At 43.2% G+C, this 18,267-nt stretch overlaps 1 protein-coding gene across 2 annotated transcripts in view; it reads right to left on the bottom strand.

Moving 5' to 3' along the window:
* The window catches only part of PRKDC (protein kinase, DNA-activated, catalytic subunit), a 213,971-nt gene that overhangs the window by 21,187 nt on the left and 174,517 nt on the right, over nt 1-18,267 (bottom strand). For both annotated transcript variants that reach the window (XM_061598396.1, XM_061598388.1), the window contains 5 exons: nt 16,443-16,647; nt 14,480-14,547; nt 6,715-6,935; nt 4,414-4,506; nt 2,446-2,538 (listed from right to left, as the gene is read on the bottom strand). In XM_061598396.1, the coding sequence (XP_061454380.1) occupies nt 2,446-2,538; nt 4,414-4,506; nt 6,715-6,935; nt 14,480-14,547; nt 16,443-16,647 (680 nt within the window). The remainder of the gene's footprint in view (nt 1-2,445; nt 2,539-4,413; nt 4,507-6,714; nt 6,936-14,479; nt 14,548-16,442; nt 16,648-18,267) is intronic.

Below are 18,267 nucleotides of genomic sequence, written 5' to 3' on the forward strand. Positions count from 1 at the left end.
CTGTTGAAGTTCCTGATCTGAACATGAGGTGGCAAGAGAGGCCATCTGTGTAGAGTTGAATTGATGCTGGTTATGATTAGTTCTCTCACGCAAAACTCTGTGCTGCTGTTTATGACTGTGCTCATTAGCTGCAATATCACTTATAGGCTGCAAAGCCCCAGTGCTCTGTGGAACCTCAGGGTGATGAATATTAAAACCTGTAAATTGCTCATCATTTTCCTCAGAATCTGAGCAAAAAAGGACTGAAGGATCTGGAATCTCCTCCTGCTGTGAGGGAAATTCAGCATTTACTGTACTCAACTGCTGTGATTGCTGTCCTAGATACAGCGCCCTTCTGCTTTGTAAAGAAGCATTTTTCTTATATTCTGTGGCTTCCTCAGCAGCAACCCTTCCTGATTGCTCTGCTGTATGGCTAACTGTATGTTTTGTTTTAGTCATATGCTTGCGTCCTGATCGCTCTGCTACCGCAGTGCTGACAGGCTTTTCTGCACCTTTAACTGCTTCCATACTTTTACGTCCTGATTGCAGTGCTACCGCACCAGCTACAGGAGATGCAGTATCGTTAAGCGCTTTTAAATTTTTCCACCCTGATTGCTCTGATACCTCATCGCTTACAGGGGAAACAGGTGCATGTTGATTAACGGCCGTTCTCTGTGCTACCGCAAGAGTGATTGGGCCGCGCGGTGCCTGTGAGGCTGTTTGATTAAAATGGCGACCGCCTTCGAGAGCGCTGCAACGGCTCATCTTTTTAACTGCTAGTTCATGCGAGCGAGCTGTAGGTGCTACCGCACCAAGCGCTGCAACCGTTCGTTTGGAAAGCCTTGAAGAGACACTTTTTTGCGCCTGAGGCATTTCGCTTTCAGCAGGAAAGACCAATTTATAATGGGAAGAAAGCTACTGTGCAAATCATTAAACGAGGGAAAATCACCCTGGAATTCATGAACGTAGGGAAATATCATTAAAATCCACAGAGAAATTTATTACTGAGGAAAACCTCCCCGGAAATATCATTAAAATCCACAGAGAAATTTATTACTGAGGAAAACCTCCCCGGAAATTCATTAAATGAGGAAAATATTAACGGAATGTATAAATAGAAAATCACAGAGAAATTCATTAGTGAGGAAAATCTACCCGGAAAACCATTAAGTGAGGGAAGTATCACTAAGGGAATGCATTAATTGGAAAAATCACAGAGAAATTCATTTCTGAGGAGAAAACATTGTACTAATTAATCTTAGGACTAACACCTATATACAACACTGAGAGAAGAGTTAAGGGAACATTGACTGCTAATAAATAACATAAATAGGGAAAAAGATAAAGATATAACTCGGCCAGACTGAAGAGCAAGGCGAAAATCAGTACTGCTCAAGCGAGGCAGGAAAACGAACTAGCACTCCGTGGGAGGGGCCGCATTAACGGTCGTTTTGGAGTGTTAACTCTTTCCTGCCTCAAGCACTAGCAAGGAACACAATACCCACTTGGGGGTGTCCTGGTGCCCACTGGAGAAAATAATGATCACTGCCTCTATTTTTCTGCATTTCATTACCCTCTGACCTCACTTTTTGCAATCCCCCACAACCATGTATTTGTACTTGCACCTACAACTCAAAATAACATTTCATGCACATGATGACATGGACTATAGTCCACAAAATCTTATGCCATAATACATGTATTACTCTTGAAGGTGCCACAATACTCTTCAATGCTTTTTTCTGCAAAAGACTAACACAACTACTCCAAAATTTATTCAATTTTATAAACAACTGCCAAATCCTTAACAATCCCCATATTGTTTGCACTGAATACAACCCTTTTGAATGCAGAGTGGTACTGCAATATACTTGTTAAAACGATCTAAACAGACTTAAATGTTTTGGCTTAATTGGTTTGGAGCTGGACCATCAACTTCATGGCAGGTAAAAATAATATGCCCAATTTCAAGCTTTTGAACATTTCTGGACTAGCAGCATGCTTTCATATATTTCCAAGTAGAGATTATGGGTGAGACTGAACACTGTGCCAGCAGAAGTGACAAAGTTCATTTCCTCTGCAGCCCCCGTGCTCCTCATCTGATTTGGTGAGTTCTGCAACTCTCCAGAGTAGTTGGGCAGGGGGCAGAAGGCTCCAAGGAGGAGGAAAGGAAAAGGGATGTCCTCTTTGTGCAAGCAGAACAGCACTTTTTATCATTGGTGTCCTGAGGATTTTTAAGAAAAGAATTGGCTTCTTTAAGCCAACACAGAAGGGTGGGGCAGTGTGCAAACGCACTCACTGCAGAATTTCTGCTTCTGAAAAAAATAGAAGAAAGCAGGATACTAATTTCCAATTTTACTGTGGCCATGCGTCAGTAGGCAGCAACACAATCAGAATGTCCCTGCCACAGTAGTCAGGGAAGAAATTTAATGGGATAAATGGATAACAGTTATTTCTAAAACTTACTTGTACATAGATATGTATCGTGTTATATTGCTTGTATTCCTCTCTGCCATCTTGGACAGCCAATCATTATAATCAGCACGAGGACCTTTGGGACTGATAGAAAAGGGAAAGAACATACACAATCTCCAAGTGATTTACTTGTACATTACCTGTTTGTTTTCAGTGCTAAAGAGTACTGAGGTACTGTGTTGAAGAACAATTAATGTATCGAACAATTTTTCATAGTGAGCTCAGAGAGATACTGTTTTTCAAACATTATAAAAAAACCAGTTGCTAGGAAGTACTGATTTTATTATGTTTTATCCTAAACGGAGTGTGTTTATAGCAAATTCCTATTTGAACAGACAGAACATTATTACACAAGTTCCTGACTTGCAGAATCTCTTTATTCTCGCATTAAGTATTCACTTCTGCCTTCTTCCAGCTAACATATGGCTACTACAGATTCATGAATTGATCATATTTGCATGGAACATACAAGCAGTTAGTTTCTTCCTCAGTGAAAAACACTTCAAATGATGCACACATTTAAAGTATTCAACTACTTTATTTCATTCCACATCCACCTCTTAAAAATTCAAATTTTAAATAACTTATAATTTGCTTCATTGTCTGAGAAATGCATTTTCTGAAGATTGGTACTTTTACCTGCACCTGTGTTATATCTATCAGCATTCTCTGTAAACATTCTCTTTTTCTTTTAATTAACAATTCATTATTGTCAGTGCTGTGTTGAATCAAGCATGCGCAAACTATTACAAAAAAGCCCAGCAATTGCTTAAATGCCCATTTAGAAAACAGAATCTGTTACACAGTGAGCAATTGTTCATTGCTTTGTTATTTGTTAGAGGGGGAAATGCCAGAGAATACTTAATATACTTCTGTGCAAACTGAAAGACAGAAGGTATTGCTGACAAATGCTAAACAATCAATTTTTAGGACAGTTTTTGAGCTGAGATACTGGCACTACATTACAAATTCAAATCGAATGCTGATTGAGTTGTCAAATAAATCATGCCATAGATTGGATATTGAGAAAAACTTAACAAGGGCTGATACACAAGGACAAAAGATGAGGGCAAAAGCAGCTTTCTGGAATCCAATATTCACACAAAGCTATATGTGTACATTGGCTTAGTTCACACATTACACTAAGCAAAAGTATGACTTGAGAATAAGCAAGTATGTGAATATCCAGAGCAAAAAGAGCAGCTGCTTTGCTCTTCCCCCAGTCCTGCTGCTACTGCACTATTCAGAGCTAAACTCACTCTCAAAAATCCATGAGCTGTAATCAAGGCTTATTCTTGGTTTACTACTCATGATTTGTTTGGGGGACATAAACCATGAGCAGGAGTTTGCACATGTTAAGCCCAATTATGATTTAATTTTGAGTAACATGGCAGTAGCAGGAATAGAGAACTGAAACAGCCATAATTTTCCCTCTCTGTGAATACGCTCACTAATTCACTTTCAGCATTATAACATTTGCTCATGAGAGTACAAGCTAATCAAGATGAGAACCGTCTTAGGATCTGGCTTCTGTAGCATGTCACAATGGTAAGTTAAGAGTTGTGGTTCCTCAGAGAGACTCTCCTTGTCTGTCATCACAGGAATTATAGTCCACTTACATGCTGAGTATGAATTGACACTGCTCTCCAATCTGACTGAAGTTCACTTCCTGATTCAAACTAAAATAAAAAATCCCTTGCTTGCAAAAAGCAATCATTTTCTTATCAATAGACGATGATGAAGCCACAGGTGATCTTTGTTTAAATATGTAGGCAGAGAATGTAGGTTAGAGGTAAAATGTCACTCATTAGCTGCCAATTATTAATCTTAAGGCAGGAAGTACTTTGACTTCTGAAGATTAATGTCAATTCTCCCTATAGATATTACAGATACAGTTCTTTATATACCTCCACAGAATGCCATGAACAGCCCAGAAACTGAGTTGTGCACCTTTATTACCTGTTATAATCATTTTTTTCTTGTTCAGACATGTTCTTCAGAAGGAACTCCTTTAAAGTACAGGTATTCTCAAGCCATTCAATCAGCCCAAGTCTGGAAGAAAATATATCCAAGGTAGCTATAAGTAATACAACAAAAATAAACACAGAATGTTATTATTTGACACGGGGGTAAAATACGCAGAGGATGCAGACTGGTAGACACCTTTTTTCTTCTTTCTTCATTGCACAAGGATATTAAAATGCCATACATGCAAGAGGAATAAAATGGTAAATAATATGTAAATTGAAACAAATTTTCTGTTTTATTAAGTAAATTATATGTATCTATTTATTCACTAATAGGGAAAAAACCTTGCGGTTTAAGAATGTACCTATAGCCAACAGATATTTCTGTCAAACTTCAAAAAGCAGGGGAATTTGGCAGCTATTGTGAATGCATCAGGGGAGCAGGAGACCAGACCTCCTTTCTGAGATATTGTACTGCCCTACAAATTTGTCAAAATGCCAAAACAATTTGGGTTGGTCTTTCACAGTCCACTCCACTTCCTGTGTAGCTTGGAAGAATTTGGTAACATGTGCCCCTGAGCATATGGTGAGGGGTGGCAACACCTGCAATGAGCCCAAATAACAGAAACAAGACATGTGCTGTGCTGATCTTGTTTCATATCTTTTTTATGTGATCCACTGTGGGATAAATGTCTGGCATGGGTGTGGCCCCCTGATTAGCTAAGCAGCTGTGAGTCTGGCTTTTAGAACACTGACAGTTAATTCTTACTGAGCATGTCTGACATTATCATTGAGTTCAATGCTAAATTTCTTAAATTAATTAAAAATCAGCCAGGCATTTTTTAAACTGCAGAAGAAAAAGGTCAGAGTATTGGGCAAGGTCAATAATAGGATTACAGGTACTCTGTGAACATGGCTGATTTTTAATTAATTTCAACAAATTATGAGAACTCTGACAGAAAAAAGTCTAAAAGGGGTCTGGTTTCTCTCTCTTTTTACACTTTGAACACTCGATTCTCTGACTTTTGTGTGTCGCCATGAAAATTTAGAGGGTTGTTAAGCAAGCGTTTCTGAGTTCAGGATTAAATGTTTTTCAAGGTTTTGTTTTGAAATGAGCTTATGGGAAGCATCAGAATGGCATAGGGGCATTTTCAATTTAATATTGCGGAATGCGAAATATCCATGCTGACTAGATTAGAGATAGGCATCTAATGTTGCATAATTCTTTGTAGCTGTGATGCATAATTTAATTTTTTCAACGGATTGGGAAGATTTATGTTCTGACTTTAAGCCCAATCAACTTACATATAGGAAATGATGAGGGATGATGTTTGGGCAGTGCAAGGATGCACAATTTGTTCTTTAGAATGCCTCACATCTTTAAAATTATGACATCAAGGGAAAACACAGCAACTTTGCAGTGAAAAATTACAGACTAAGGGCACAATCCAATTCGCATTTATGCTGGGCTGAAGGGATTAGGATGCGGTGGATCTCCAGCTGAGATTGCTGGGTTCCAGCTCACTCAGGTTAAGCTGGTATAAGTCCCTCAGCCCAGCTCAGCTGGGGCTTAGCTGGCCCAGCCCGGCTCAGCCAACTCAGGAAGATCAGCATAAGTGAAGCTGGCGTAAATCCCAATTAAGGAGCATTTTGAGGGCATGTCAGTGGAGAGGCTGTGAGGGAGGCCACATCCAACTTGTGTCTGGAGTGCTCCTGCAAGGTCCCAATTCAGGCAAAAGTTAGGCCAGGAAAAAGGTTGATCTTAGAAAATAAATACAATAAAAGTCAATGGAGAGGGCTTACTCCCCAGTAAAGGTATTTGGAACAGAAGGCTTTTACTTTTTGGTCCCTGCACACAGCTCCCGGCTGAGCTGGCCTTCAACCAACCTAGAGGCTTCTGAACATTAACTGGATGCAGCAGAACTTTACATCAGCTTCTATTGCGCCAGCACCACTTATGCTGGCTTCCCCGGAGTTGGATTGCTCTGTAACACAGGAACGATTTGCATAAAATTTGTCAGTTTGGTTCATGGCTCTGCAGCCTTTCTTGTCTAAGAAGAATATGATATAATAAACTTTAGTAATGAAAGCAACAGTGTTTAATGTTTTGAGTAGCTCCACAATGATCCTTTTGTTGTTTATAATACAGAATTAAGAGATTTGTCTTACTAGTGTTTTCCCAATCTTTGCTTATATGCTGGGCATGCAATAGAAACCTGTGACTTTCCTCCTCCTAAATCATGCAATAAAGATTGGAGCATATATACTATGAAACAGATCTGCTAGTGCCTACCTGGTGGTCATTGGTATAACTTGGTAAGTTTTTAACTGCATGTTTCTTTGGCTGCAGGCAGCATCTCTTGAAAGGACAGTATTCATAACATCAAAGAGCTGCTCAATGCGCTGGTCTTGCCGGAGATCTTCTCCTCCTTTCACAAGAAAGGGATATTCTCGCTCATCACTACCTCTAATAATTATACACTTTGGTTTCCGGATGGACTCCATTATTTTTATCTTAGATAATATGGGACAAAGAAAAAAATAGTATTCGCTTAGATGGGACAATTGCAAAATATTGCACTATATTGATTAGCTCATAGAAAAAAGCTTCCACATTATTTATTATTATTATTATTATTATTATTATTATTATTATTCATTAATTTGCTTTATTAATCACTTGATACCCAAAGGTCCCCAAGTGACTTACACAATGTTGAAACAAAAACAAATAAACACACTATAAAAGCATAACAATAAATAACAACAAAACAATAGCAACAGCACCCATACACAGTGACAGGAAGGTTTGGCAGCATATTAAAACAAAACATCATCTCAATCTATCAGATCCCTCAGAGAAAAGGTACATCTTTACCTGGCACCAAAAAAATGACAATGATGGTGCCAGGCGGACCTCACTAGGGAGCATATTCCACAGATAGGGAGCCACAACTGAAAAGGCCCTCTCCCTTGTCACCACCTTCTGAGTCTTCCTCAGAGGGGGAACCTGGAGAAGGGCCTCAGAGGAAGATGTAAGCATCCAGGTAGGTTCATATCGAGAGAGGCTTCCAGAAGACATAAGACTGCTGAGTCGTAAAGAGCTTTATACGTAAAAAACAGCACTTTGAATTGGGCTCGGAAGTGTACAGGCGGTGTACAGTGTAGTGTGAGAATACAGAAACAATTCTGTATAATTTCACCAGAAGTTGGTGGTATCTCCTTCCATGCACAGTAAATACTTGCTGGTTATGTATAAATCTAATTTTTTTTTGTATGTTATAATGATTAGAAATAGTTAAGATTAAAGGTGGCATTACACACAGATTTGGATTGCTAGGAGGATTGGGGGGGAGGGAGGATCAGCAGAATGCTGGAGGGAATGCAGCTTCAGAGGGACATATTGGCATCTTCGGTGGCAATGTCCACTTGTGGAAATATTTTAGGAACATACAATAACAGGAATAAATGCTGTCAGTTCGTAATATCATTCAGGACCCCAAATTATGTCTGGTTTCTATCTTCTCAGGGCAGAACTCGGAGGTGCTGTCAAAATATCTAGTTACGTTTATGTTGGTGCCAGCTAGATGAGACATTTGGTCTTACCATGAAATCGGTCTTCTCTGTGCATGTCAAAAGATGGTATCAGGTGGGAAGCTAGCTTTGAGGGCAAAAGAGCACTGCTGAACTTTTATAGGCACTTCCTGGTCTGCTCCTATTCCTGCCTCTGTTCTCCATGACAAGCCAAAACATGAGGAAAAAAGGAAAGGAAGAACACACCGACAGGAGACAACAGTACTCATACACTCTCTGCTAAAGGCCCATTTGTGATTGTAATGGCAGCCCAGCCCTCCTAGGGAGTGGCCCTGATATCATTTTTTGACATGCAAAGAGAAGACCGATTTCACGGTAAGACCAAATGTCTCTTCTCCTCAGGTGGGACATACCAAAATTGACCCATGTAGGGTGGGAATATTGCTGGGCTGTAAAATTCTAGTGCTGTAGCACTCTCCTCTCAAAGGCTGCCTCAGCACATGCTTATTTGTCTATCTTGTAATGTTTAATAAATGTATTAGGAGTGGCTCGTGTAGCTGCCCTACAGATCTCTGTTAGAGGGGCATTGTGGGAAAAAGCTGCTGATGTGGCTGCCGCTCTCGTGGAGTGAGCCACTATACCAGCTGGCCAGGCCAGTCTTAGCGAGGCATATGCCAAGGAAATGCATGCTTTGATCCACCTAGCTAACGTGGAAGTGGAAACCCTATTTCCCAGATATGCTGAGTGAAAAGACACAAACAGGTTATCTGTTTTCCTAAAGGACTTTGTCTTAGAAATGTACACTTTAAGGGCTCTCCTCACATCAAGTGGTGCCATGCCTTCTCTATGGGGTGGACTGGATTAGGACAGAAGGATGGCAGTACCAGTTCCTGTTGGCAGTGGAAGGTAGACAGAACCTTGGGATGAAAGGAAGGGACTGTGCGGAGGACTACTCTATCCTTATGAAACACACAAACTCTTATGCACGGACAGGGCATTCAGCTCAGACACTCTATTGGCCGAAGTTATGGCCACAAGAAACAAAACCTTAAAGGACAGTAGACGAAGAGGAATTTGACTTGGAGGTTCAAACGGAGGTTTCTGAAGGGCCGTTAATACTTTGTGCAGGTCCCAGATCGGGTAGCAATGAACCGTAGGTGGCGCTGGTATAGTTGCGTCCCTAAGAAAACATTTGATAAAAGGATGAGAGCAAAGTGGATTGTCCGGGGATATGGAGAGTATTGATCATAATGCTGAAGCCTGGCGCCTGAGAGTGTTTGGTCTGAGACTCAGTGATAAGCCATCTTGAAGGAAAGAGAGTATCTCGCTGATTCCCGCTTTCCATGGAGGAATTCCTTTCTTCTGTGACCAGGCTGAGAAGGTCTTCCATGTGCCCTCATATGTTCTGACTGTGGAGGGGCATCTAGAAGCCATCATGGTTTCCAGTACTTGGGGAGGGATGCCTTTCTTCAAGAGTCGCTTCTGCTCAAATTCCATACATGAAGCGCCAACCACCCCAGATTTGGATGAAGCAGCTGCCTTGAGAAATTAGGTCTTCCCTTAGGGGAATTTGCCATGGGGGTTCCACCGACAGGTCCAGGAGATCCGGGAACCAAGGTCTCCTTGGCCACCAGGGAGCTACTAGGAGAACAGATGCCCGTTCGGTTCAGATCTTGTGGATTATCCTGGGAATAACTGGAAGTAGAGGGAAGGCATACGGCCTGCCTGGAGGCCACTAGCATGACAAGGCATCCATCCCCTCCGCTTCTGCCATCGCATACCTGGAGAAGAACCTCTTCACCTGTCTGTTGCGCCTGGTGGAAAAGAGGTACACTTGAACTGTGCCGAAGCGTGTCATTATCAGTTGAAAAGTGCCCGGGTGAAACACACATTCTCCCTGATCTAGTTTCTTTCGACTGAGCCAGTCTGCTTGGTTGTTGTCCTTCCCCTTGAGTTATTCTGCCGATATCGAGTCCACATTCTTTCCCGCCCACTGGAAGAGGAGCAATGCTTCCTCCTGGAGGGGGTGGGATTGTGTGCCCCCTTGATGGTTTAAATAAGATTTGGCAGACATGTTGTCTGTTCTTACCAGCACCACCCTGAACCATCTGAACTCTGAGAAGTGCCTGAGGGCCAGATGGACCGCTTGAAGTTCCAGGAGATTGATGGCAGAGTGGATTCCTGTGGAGACCATGTGCCCTGTATCATATGACCATTGCAGATGGCTCCCCAGCGTGATAGGCTGGTGTCCGATGTGATCAGAATTCGAGGGGGAGCCTGAAATGGCACTCCTCTCAATAGGTTGGGCTCATGAACCCACCATAGCAACAACTGATGGACCTGTGGTAACAGAGCTACCCTGCAGTGGTGCCTTGAAGCTATGTTGCTTTGGAAGGGCAGAAGCACCCACTGAAGTGCCCGAGAAGGTAACGAGCCCAAGGCGTGGTTTGAAATGTAGATACTATCAACCTGAGGAGTGCTGCCAGTTGCATAAGATCTGCTGAATCAGATGACAGGACTTTTGATGCCATCCTGCGGATCTTGTTTACTCTTTTTTGGGACAACCTTAAGGTTCCCTTCTGTGAGTCTATAGTGGCTCCCAGGTGTATTATGCAGTGTGACAGAAATAGCTGACTCTTGGGTTTGTTGATCAGGCAACTGTGGTCCTTCAGGCATGCCAAGGTGACGTGGAGGTCCTCCCAGGCCTTGTGCAATGATGGAGAGTGAATCAGGAAGTCATCCAGGTAGGGGAAGACATGAACCCCTTATGTCCTGAGGTGTGCCACCAAGGTAACCAAGATCTTCGTGAATGCCCTGGGGGCAGACAACAGGCCAAAAGGCATAGCCCTGTATTGAAAGTGATCTTGACCCACCACAAACCTGAGGTAGCACCAGTGGGGTGGGAAGATTGGATCATGGAGGTAGGCTTCCTTTAGGTCCATCGAGGAGAGAAAGTCCCCCTTTCTCAGGGCCTATTTGATTGAAAGTAAGGTGTCCATATGAACCTTGCAGTACTTTATGAATCCATTCAGGTTATTTAGATCCAGTACCACCCTGAACAATCCGTCTTTTTTCATGACGGTAAAGAATACAGAGTAGTTTCCCCAAAATCTCTCCCCCGCTGGTACAGTTTCTATAGCCGCAATTTGTATCAGATGGGAAATTACTTGCAGGACCCTTTCCCTCTTGTGTGGAGAAGCTGACAGGGGAGATGGAATGAATCCCACCAGCAGGGTGGAGGTGAGCTCCAACTTTAGGCCATACCGAAGGGTGTGTAGCATCCATTGGTCTGATGATGTGTCCTTCCACCGGTGCGCAAAGCGTTGGAGATGGCCCCCTACTGGCAGAAAGTTGGCATCAGAACTGATGCTTATATCAACGTGACTGGGAACCAAATCTTGAGCAGTTGGGAAAATGTTGTTGTGCCTTAGGTTGGTTGCGCTGTCTGTTCCAGAATGGACGGCTTGAATGGACGTCCTTCAGTCTTCCGGATATCCTGGACCCATGAAAGGACTGAGATGACAGGTAAGGGTGGAATGAACGCCAAAGATACCTTCTGTCATCCCTTTTCCTGGAGGACGGCATTCACCTTCTCTTCTTCTTACGATTCCAAAACATTTGCTAGGGCATCATCTCCAAATAACTTGCCTCCCACATATGGTTCTGAGGCAAGACTGGAGCAGGCCATAGAGTCTGCATCCCAATGTCGCAGCCATAGGGTTCTTCTAGTGAAGACGCCTGCTACCAGGGATCTTGCTGCAAACTGCATAGCATCCATGGACGCATCTGTCATGAAGTTTACTGCCCTAGAGACCTTGAGTAGGGACTTATGCACTCAGGCCGTGTCCTGTCGTGGATCATCCAGCAGATCCTCCAACACACAGAAGGGAAGCTCAAACAAATACTGAGGAAGCTGCTGCTGCTCAGATTGAGGGTGCACTAGCCTCGTGGATCCTTCGGAGACCCTGACCCATTTTGAGCTTCATAGTGTCTTTCAGATGAGCATCTGAGTCCTTTGGGTTCAAAGATAGATTCAGCAAATTTACAATGGGAGATCTATCAGTGGGACCTTCAGCTGGTCCATGATGTGTTGCTCCAGCGTATAATATTTGTTGGCAAACGAGACTGACTTCTTGAATTGCAATGGGATGTCAAACTCTGACTTGAGCACTTTGGGGAGCAAGGAGGGGAGCTTCAGGACTCTAGACTTGGGTTTTGGGTCTGGACACACCACTGAAACCCTAGAAATCGAAGCAACAGGAAGATCCTCTGTAGAAGTTAGAGTCAGGGCTTCCATCGCCTTGCACAGGAGGGCAAGTGCGGTTCCTGGAATATTCTAGTGGTTGCAATCTCTTCCGATTCAGAATCCCCACTCCATTCTTCTTCGTCCAGGATCATTAAACCAGTGTCCGGGTCAAGAGGTGCGTCTTCCGGAGGTTGAAGGTGCCTGCCCTGGGCCATGGCATAAGGGTCTGGAGATGCTCGGTTCCGTGGTGGATGCGCATTGTTAGCTGCATGGCCAGTACAGGGGCCCTGCATCTCCTGTCTTCTAGGAGGTGCCTGAGTGGGCAAGGGAACTGAAGCTTCCTGTGATAGGGGCCGATGATGCAGATACATCTCTAGCCAGATCCATTAAGAGGGAGTCCCTGAGCTGTTCCTTTAACTGCTGAAGTGATTGAGCTGAAAGTTGTAACTGAATGGGCTGAGTTTAAGAACCAGAAAGTTGGAGCCTTTGCCCCCCCCCACCACTTGGGTCTGCTGAAGGAGGACAGGTTCCTCCAAAAAAACTGTAAAGGGTTCAAGGGAGGAGCTGGTAGGAAAAATGGGGCCTAAGGAAGGGTGAGGTGGATTGCTATCTTCATCAGATAAGGGTTCTTGGTCCCTCTGTGTTCTGCAGATGGCACTGTGCGAGGCATTCCCCATTGATCCTGATTGCTGATCAGGGCCCTGCCTGTCTGTTCCAGTCGATTTGCTGGAAACAGGCGCCCTGCCTTCCAGAACCACCCTGCCCGCCATAGCCTTTGCCTCAGTCACCTCATGCCTGACAGTAGAGGGGTGGGCTATCACTGCCGCTGACTGTGCCACCAAAGGATGTGAAGGAACTGGGCTCTGGCAGGGTAAAGGCTCCAACACTGCATCTGCTGTTGGGGGGAGCGGTTTCATCCTCTTAGAAGGGTTTCCTGTATTGCGGGTTGCTTTCCCCATGGGTGCAACACACTGCAGGGCTTACAGCGGCAAAAGGACCTCAGAGTTTGTTCCTGGGAGATGTGGGGGACCGAAGAGCACCCTCATGCTAGGCAAACGTGCCACAGCCCTGCTTGAATCCTGGCTCGTCAGGGGAGGTCCAACCCCGTCTCCACGATTGGCATCTGCCTAACTCAGCGCTAAGTTGAAGGTAGGGAGAGGGAGGCTAAGAGCCGTTGTGGCCATTGGCGGCTGCCAATCGCACATCTCTTCGACGGACACATGGGAAGAGGCCAGCCACAGGTGGAAGGCCTGAGGTCCGCGGTGTGATCTAAGCGATGACGCTGTTCGTGAGAAGGTGGCTGCCGCTGCCGCTACCGCTTTAAGGAGCTAGGGGAGGCTGCGAGGCTGGCGGGGGGTTGCAGAGGCCAGGAAGGCAAAAAAGCTGCTGCTGACTGGAGGAGCATCCCTTGCTGAAGCTCTACGCCGCGGGATTCTAGGGAAAGACCAACAACCCTTTTTTTGTATTGAAACTTGGGGGAAAGCGGAGAATAACAACAGTTAACAATTAAAAACAATATAGAAAACCACACAAAACAATCAGAAAGAAGAATGCAGGCCTGAAACCAAGGAGCAGAGAGGACCCAACCAAGCTTGGTGAAGGCAAAAGAGAACTGAGGCAGAAACAGGAGCAGACCAGGAAGTGCCTACAAAAGTTCAACAGTGCTCTTTTGCCTTCAACTGCTAGGTGGAGCTAGCTATCCACCTGATAGCTTTTACATGCACAGGAGAATAACAATAGTCAAACAGTGGAAAAAAGCCACTGGCCTGAGTATAACAAAACAGTACGATAAGTTGACACACCATTTATGAATCATAAGAGGAATGGATGATGCAGGCTCCTTTTATGCAGTTTGGAATGAATGTATTTCTTTTGTAAATAATAAAAATGTCCAGATTAAAGTACCAGCCTATTTGGAATTTACAAAAATTATAACAACTGGATAACTGGAACGCAAAAAATAGACAACACTTCCAGGCAGTAAAGTGCTTGCACACTCTCTGAATAGAACAGAAATAGCACTGACGTTCCCCAAAAGCTTTTTTTAACCCTTTTGTGTCTGATCCCACTGTTTGCTTGATATTTCATTGTTTGTATATTTAACACCCTTAATGATTATTATATTTTATAACATTTATATTAAGTGCATATTTTGTGTCCTATGCTGATATTTCCAGTATATAAAAAATCCAATGTATGTTTTTTTAAAAAAATGTTATAATTGACTGGGGGGAAGGGGAAGTAACAGCATACTACATACATTAATAGAGTAACATACCCGTTCATCAAATCCCGAGATTTTTGCATGATATTCTGGCAATGGTTTTCCTTTACCATCATACTGACCTGAATAAGTAAAAAGTTATCTTTTTATTGATCTTTCAAAATAATTATTTGATTAACAGTACATTCCTAACCTGCTAACCCAGTGGATGAAGGGGATTTGGATGCATAGAAAGTGCCCTCCACCACTGAAAGGGAGAATATCTGCCACGTATTCCCCAAAATGAGGCATTCTGGGGTCAGGTTATAGCAGATCTTGGAAAAGTTACTTTTTTGAACTACAGCTCCCAGCAGCCCCAGCCACTGGATTGGGCTGATGGGAGTTGTAGTTCAAAAAAGTAACTTTTCCAAGCTCTGGGTTATAGGTAGTCTTGGATCCACTGGATAAAAAGTCCCTTTGCTCCCCCAAGAGGCCCCAGGCTGCACTAGGCTAGAGCTGGCATAGTTATTTCCCTCCTTCACTTCACTTTCAAAGGAGAGGGTTTAAAAAAGCAAAAATTTGTCCCTGCCCTGGTCAGCATGAGCTGACAGGGCTTTGGAAGTGGCAGAACATCCACTGCTTTACCCCCTACGCTGTCAACAATTGCTGTATAGGGTACTAACATCCTCTAAACACTACACTGGTAGAAAATCCCAGTGACTAAGAGCCTAATTTTATGGTCTTACTCCTGTGGGAAACTGTTGGAGGGGGTGCTCCCAACATTCTTTTAACAACCCTAACTATGGCAACAAAAAAAGTTGCAAACTGATCTCTCATGTCAGACTCAGAGACCTGTGCCCATTTGCTGAGGAGGCATGAGAGACTCATTCTACAGAACAAGTGGGAGGTGCCATCTAGCCAAATCCCCAGACAAGTTTTTTCATCTAGCAAAGACTGTGCCTCTTAATGGACTAAGAACACCCCTGATCTTCTGGACCACAGAATGGCAACAAGTCAGGAGAAAAACTGTCTTGCACAGGAGCCCACATGTTTTGTACTTTTCTTTTTTTAAGCTTGTTTATTAATTTTTAAAAAATACACAAAGTTTCACATACAATCTGAGTTTCAGAAATCCGTATATGGGGATTACAGAAGAGGACAACTAAAAGACTGTACATAAAAGCAAGAAAGGATAATAAAACTACATATAAATGTAACACTACATTTTCAAATGAGTATCTTAGTAGATGATCAGACCAAAAAGGCAGGTGTCATATTTTGAGGTCTACTAGTACAGCCAGGACAAGTAAGATAAGTCAAGAAGGGCTATCAAGAGACTTCAAAGGAATCAGACTTGATTAAGGGTCTACTAAGTCTGCTCTGTTGGGTCAATTTTTCTTGCAATGCAAAATCCAAACTTAACTCCCTCAGCCATCCAACATAAAGACAGTACTCTGATTCCACAGCTGGGCTATTTCTATTCTGGCTAGAAGGGCAGAATCAAATTTTTATAGGATATCCATCTTAAGTCCTCTGGAAAGATAGAGAATAGGGCTAGACAAGGAATTATTTGACATACTATTGAAGAGCTTTATATATTTTGTGCTTCTGACATGTCATCAGCAAGGCATAAGAACAGTGCTTAGCATAATTGGGTTTTAAAACATATTTCAACTAACAGGCGTTCTCTGAAGTGTCATTTATTTATTTTTAACTTCAGCTACTAGATTTGACAATACATTTGGAGGGAACAGTTCTCCAAAATGAGAGAAATCCTGCAGAAGCTGCTTAGATCAAAAGATTAGAAAAAGAAAACTAACACATGAAACTACAACAATCTGGGAACAAAGCATGAAGAACAGAGTCATAAAGGTCAGACAGAAAATATCTGCCAGAGAATAAGAGTTCATCTACTTGTAAGAGTAGATAATTAGGGCCAACAAAGTGACCATAGAGCACATGAAACTTAATAACCATTATTATTCAGTTTAGAAGTGCAAGAATATTCTTCCATTTACCAACTAAAAGCAAAGCTTACCAGGAATTTCCAGCTCGATCCTCAAGAATTCTGGTTTGAACTCACTCATCCAAGGTGAGCATTCCTTCATATTTCCAGGTTCTTTCTGATATTCTCTCATGTTTGAGATGAGAGAGTCTGCACTAGTGTTGAAGTCACTAGCTTTCATATCTACCAGCTTGGAACCTCCTTTTCCAAAATGTTTGTCAAATTCCTGCCCAAATTTCTGAAGCAGAAATTTATTTACAATAGTTTTCATATTTAAAACAGCCTATTATTATTATTGTTATTATTATTAACTGAATTTATATCCCATCCTTCCTCCTGAAGAAGCTGCGGGCAGCATACATATAAACAAAACAATTTTTAAAAAGCATTCTAAACAACAGTACAGTTAAAAACATTCTTTCATCTGGATTGCCAGGAAGAGTCTCCTTCAGCCATCAAATGCATGGGTAAAACGAATGTTTTCAAATTCCTCCTCAAAATCAATAATGATGAAGAGAGACACATCTCACTGGAGAGGGCATTCCAAAATGGGGGGGCCACCACTGAAAAGGCCCTGTTATGGGTCAACGCCTACCAGGCAACCCTCAGTGGCACCACCACCAAGGCTTCACCTGTTGATTGTAGGACCTGAGACTGATGATACTGGAGAAAGCATTCTTTTAGGTACCTGGGTCCAAAGCCATTTAGGGCTTTACATATTAATACTAACACCTTGAATTTGCCCTGTAGCTCACTGGCAGGCAAAGTAGCACTTTGAGGCCTAGTTAAACATGTTCCCATTGGGCTGCCCTACCTGCCAGCCTAGCAGCCATATTCTGCACAAGTTGTAGCCTCCAGATCATCTTCAAGGCCACCCCACATACAATGTATTATAGTGGTCCAGATGGGAACTCACCATAGACTGGCCTCAGTTGTCCATGTTGTCATGGTACAGGAATGCCAAATCAGCCTAGGGTAAGAAGGACCCCTAGCCACAGAAGCCACTTGGGATTCTAGTGACAAGTTGGAATCCAGGGGTACTTCCAGACTTCAAACCTGTTCCTTTGGAGGGAATACAACCCCTTCCAGAAAAGGTCATATACCTAATTCCTTGACACAGGAACCATCCACCCACAGCACTTCTGTTCTATGAGGATTTAGCCTCAGTTTATTGGCTCCCATCCAATCCATCACTGCTTCTAGACATCTGTCCAACATTTTCACAGCCTCTCCTGATTTCGATAGAATGGAGAGACTGACAGACAGAGTGCTGTGTGTCATCACCATTCTGATGACAAGGTGATCCAAATCCCCAGACAGCTCCCAATGGTTTCATAAAGAAGTTAAATAGCATAGAAGACAGCATGGACCCTTGTGGGACCCTACAACCCAAAAAACATGGAGCTGAGCAACGATCCCCTAGTCCTGCTTTGTGGCAGCAGCCCTGCAAGCAGGAGCGCAACCACTGTAATATAATACCTCCAACTTCCACCTCCTTCACTCGCTCCAGAAGAACACCATGGTCCATGGTGTCAAAAGCCGCTGAAAGGTCAGGGAGAACCAACAGGATCGCATTGCCCTATCTTTCTCCTGATAGGTCAATCAGGGCTACCAAGGCTGTTTCAGTGCTAAAAACTGGGCCTAAACCAGACTAGAGTGAATCTAGATAATCTGGTTCTAGGCATACCTGCAGCTAGCTGGCCACCATCCTCTAAATCACCTTGCCCAGTAAGGGAATATTAGAGACTGAAAATAGTTTTCTAAAACCCCTGGATCTAGGGATCTCATAAAGAGGGGCCACACCACTGCCTCTTTCAAAGTGGTGGGCATAACTCCCTCTCTTGGTGAGGCACTGACC

The sequence above is a fragment of the Rhineura floridana genome, chromosome 1 (genome assembly GCF_030035675.1).
Source record: "Rhineura floridana isolate rRhiFlo1 chromosome 1, rRhiFlo1.hap2, whole genome shotgun sequence".
NCBI classification, from domain to species: Eukaryota; Metazoa; Chordata; class Lepidosauria; order Squamata; family Rhineuridae; genus Rhineura; species Rhineura floridana.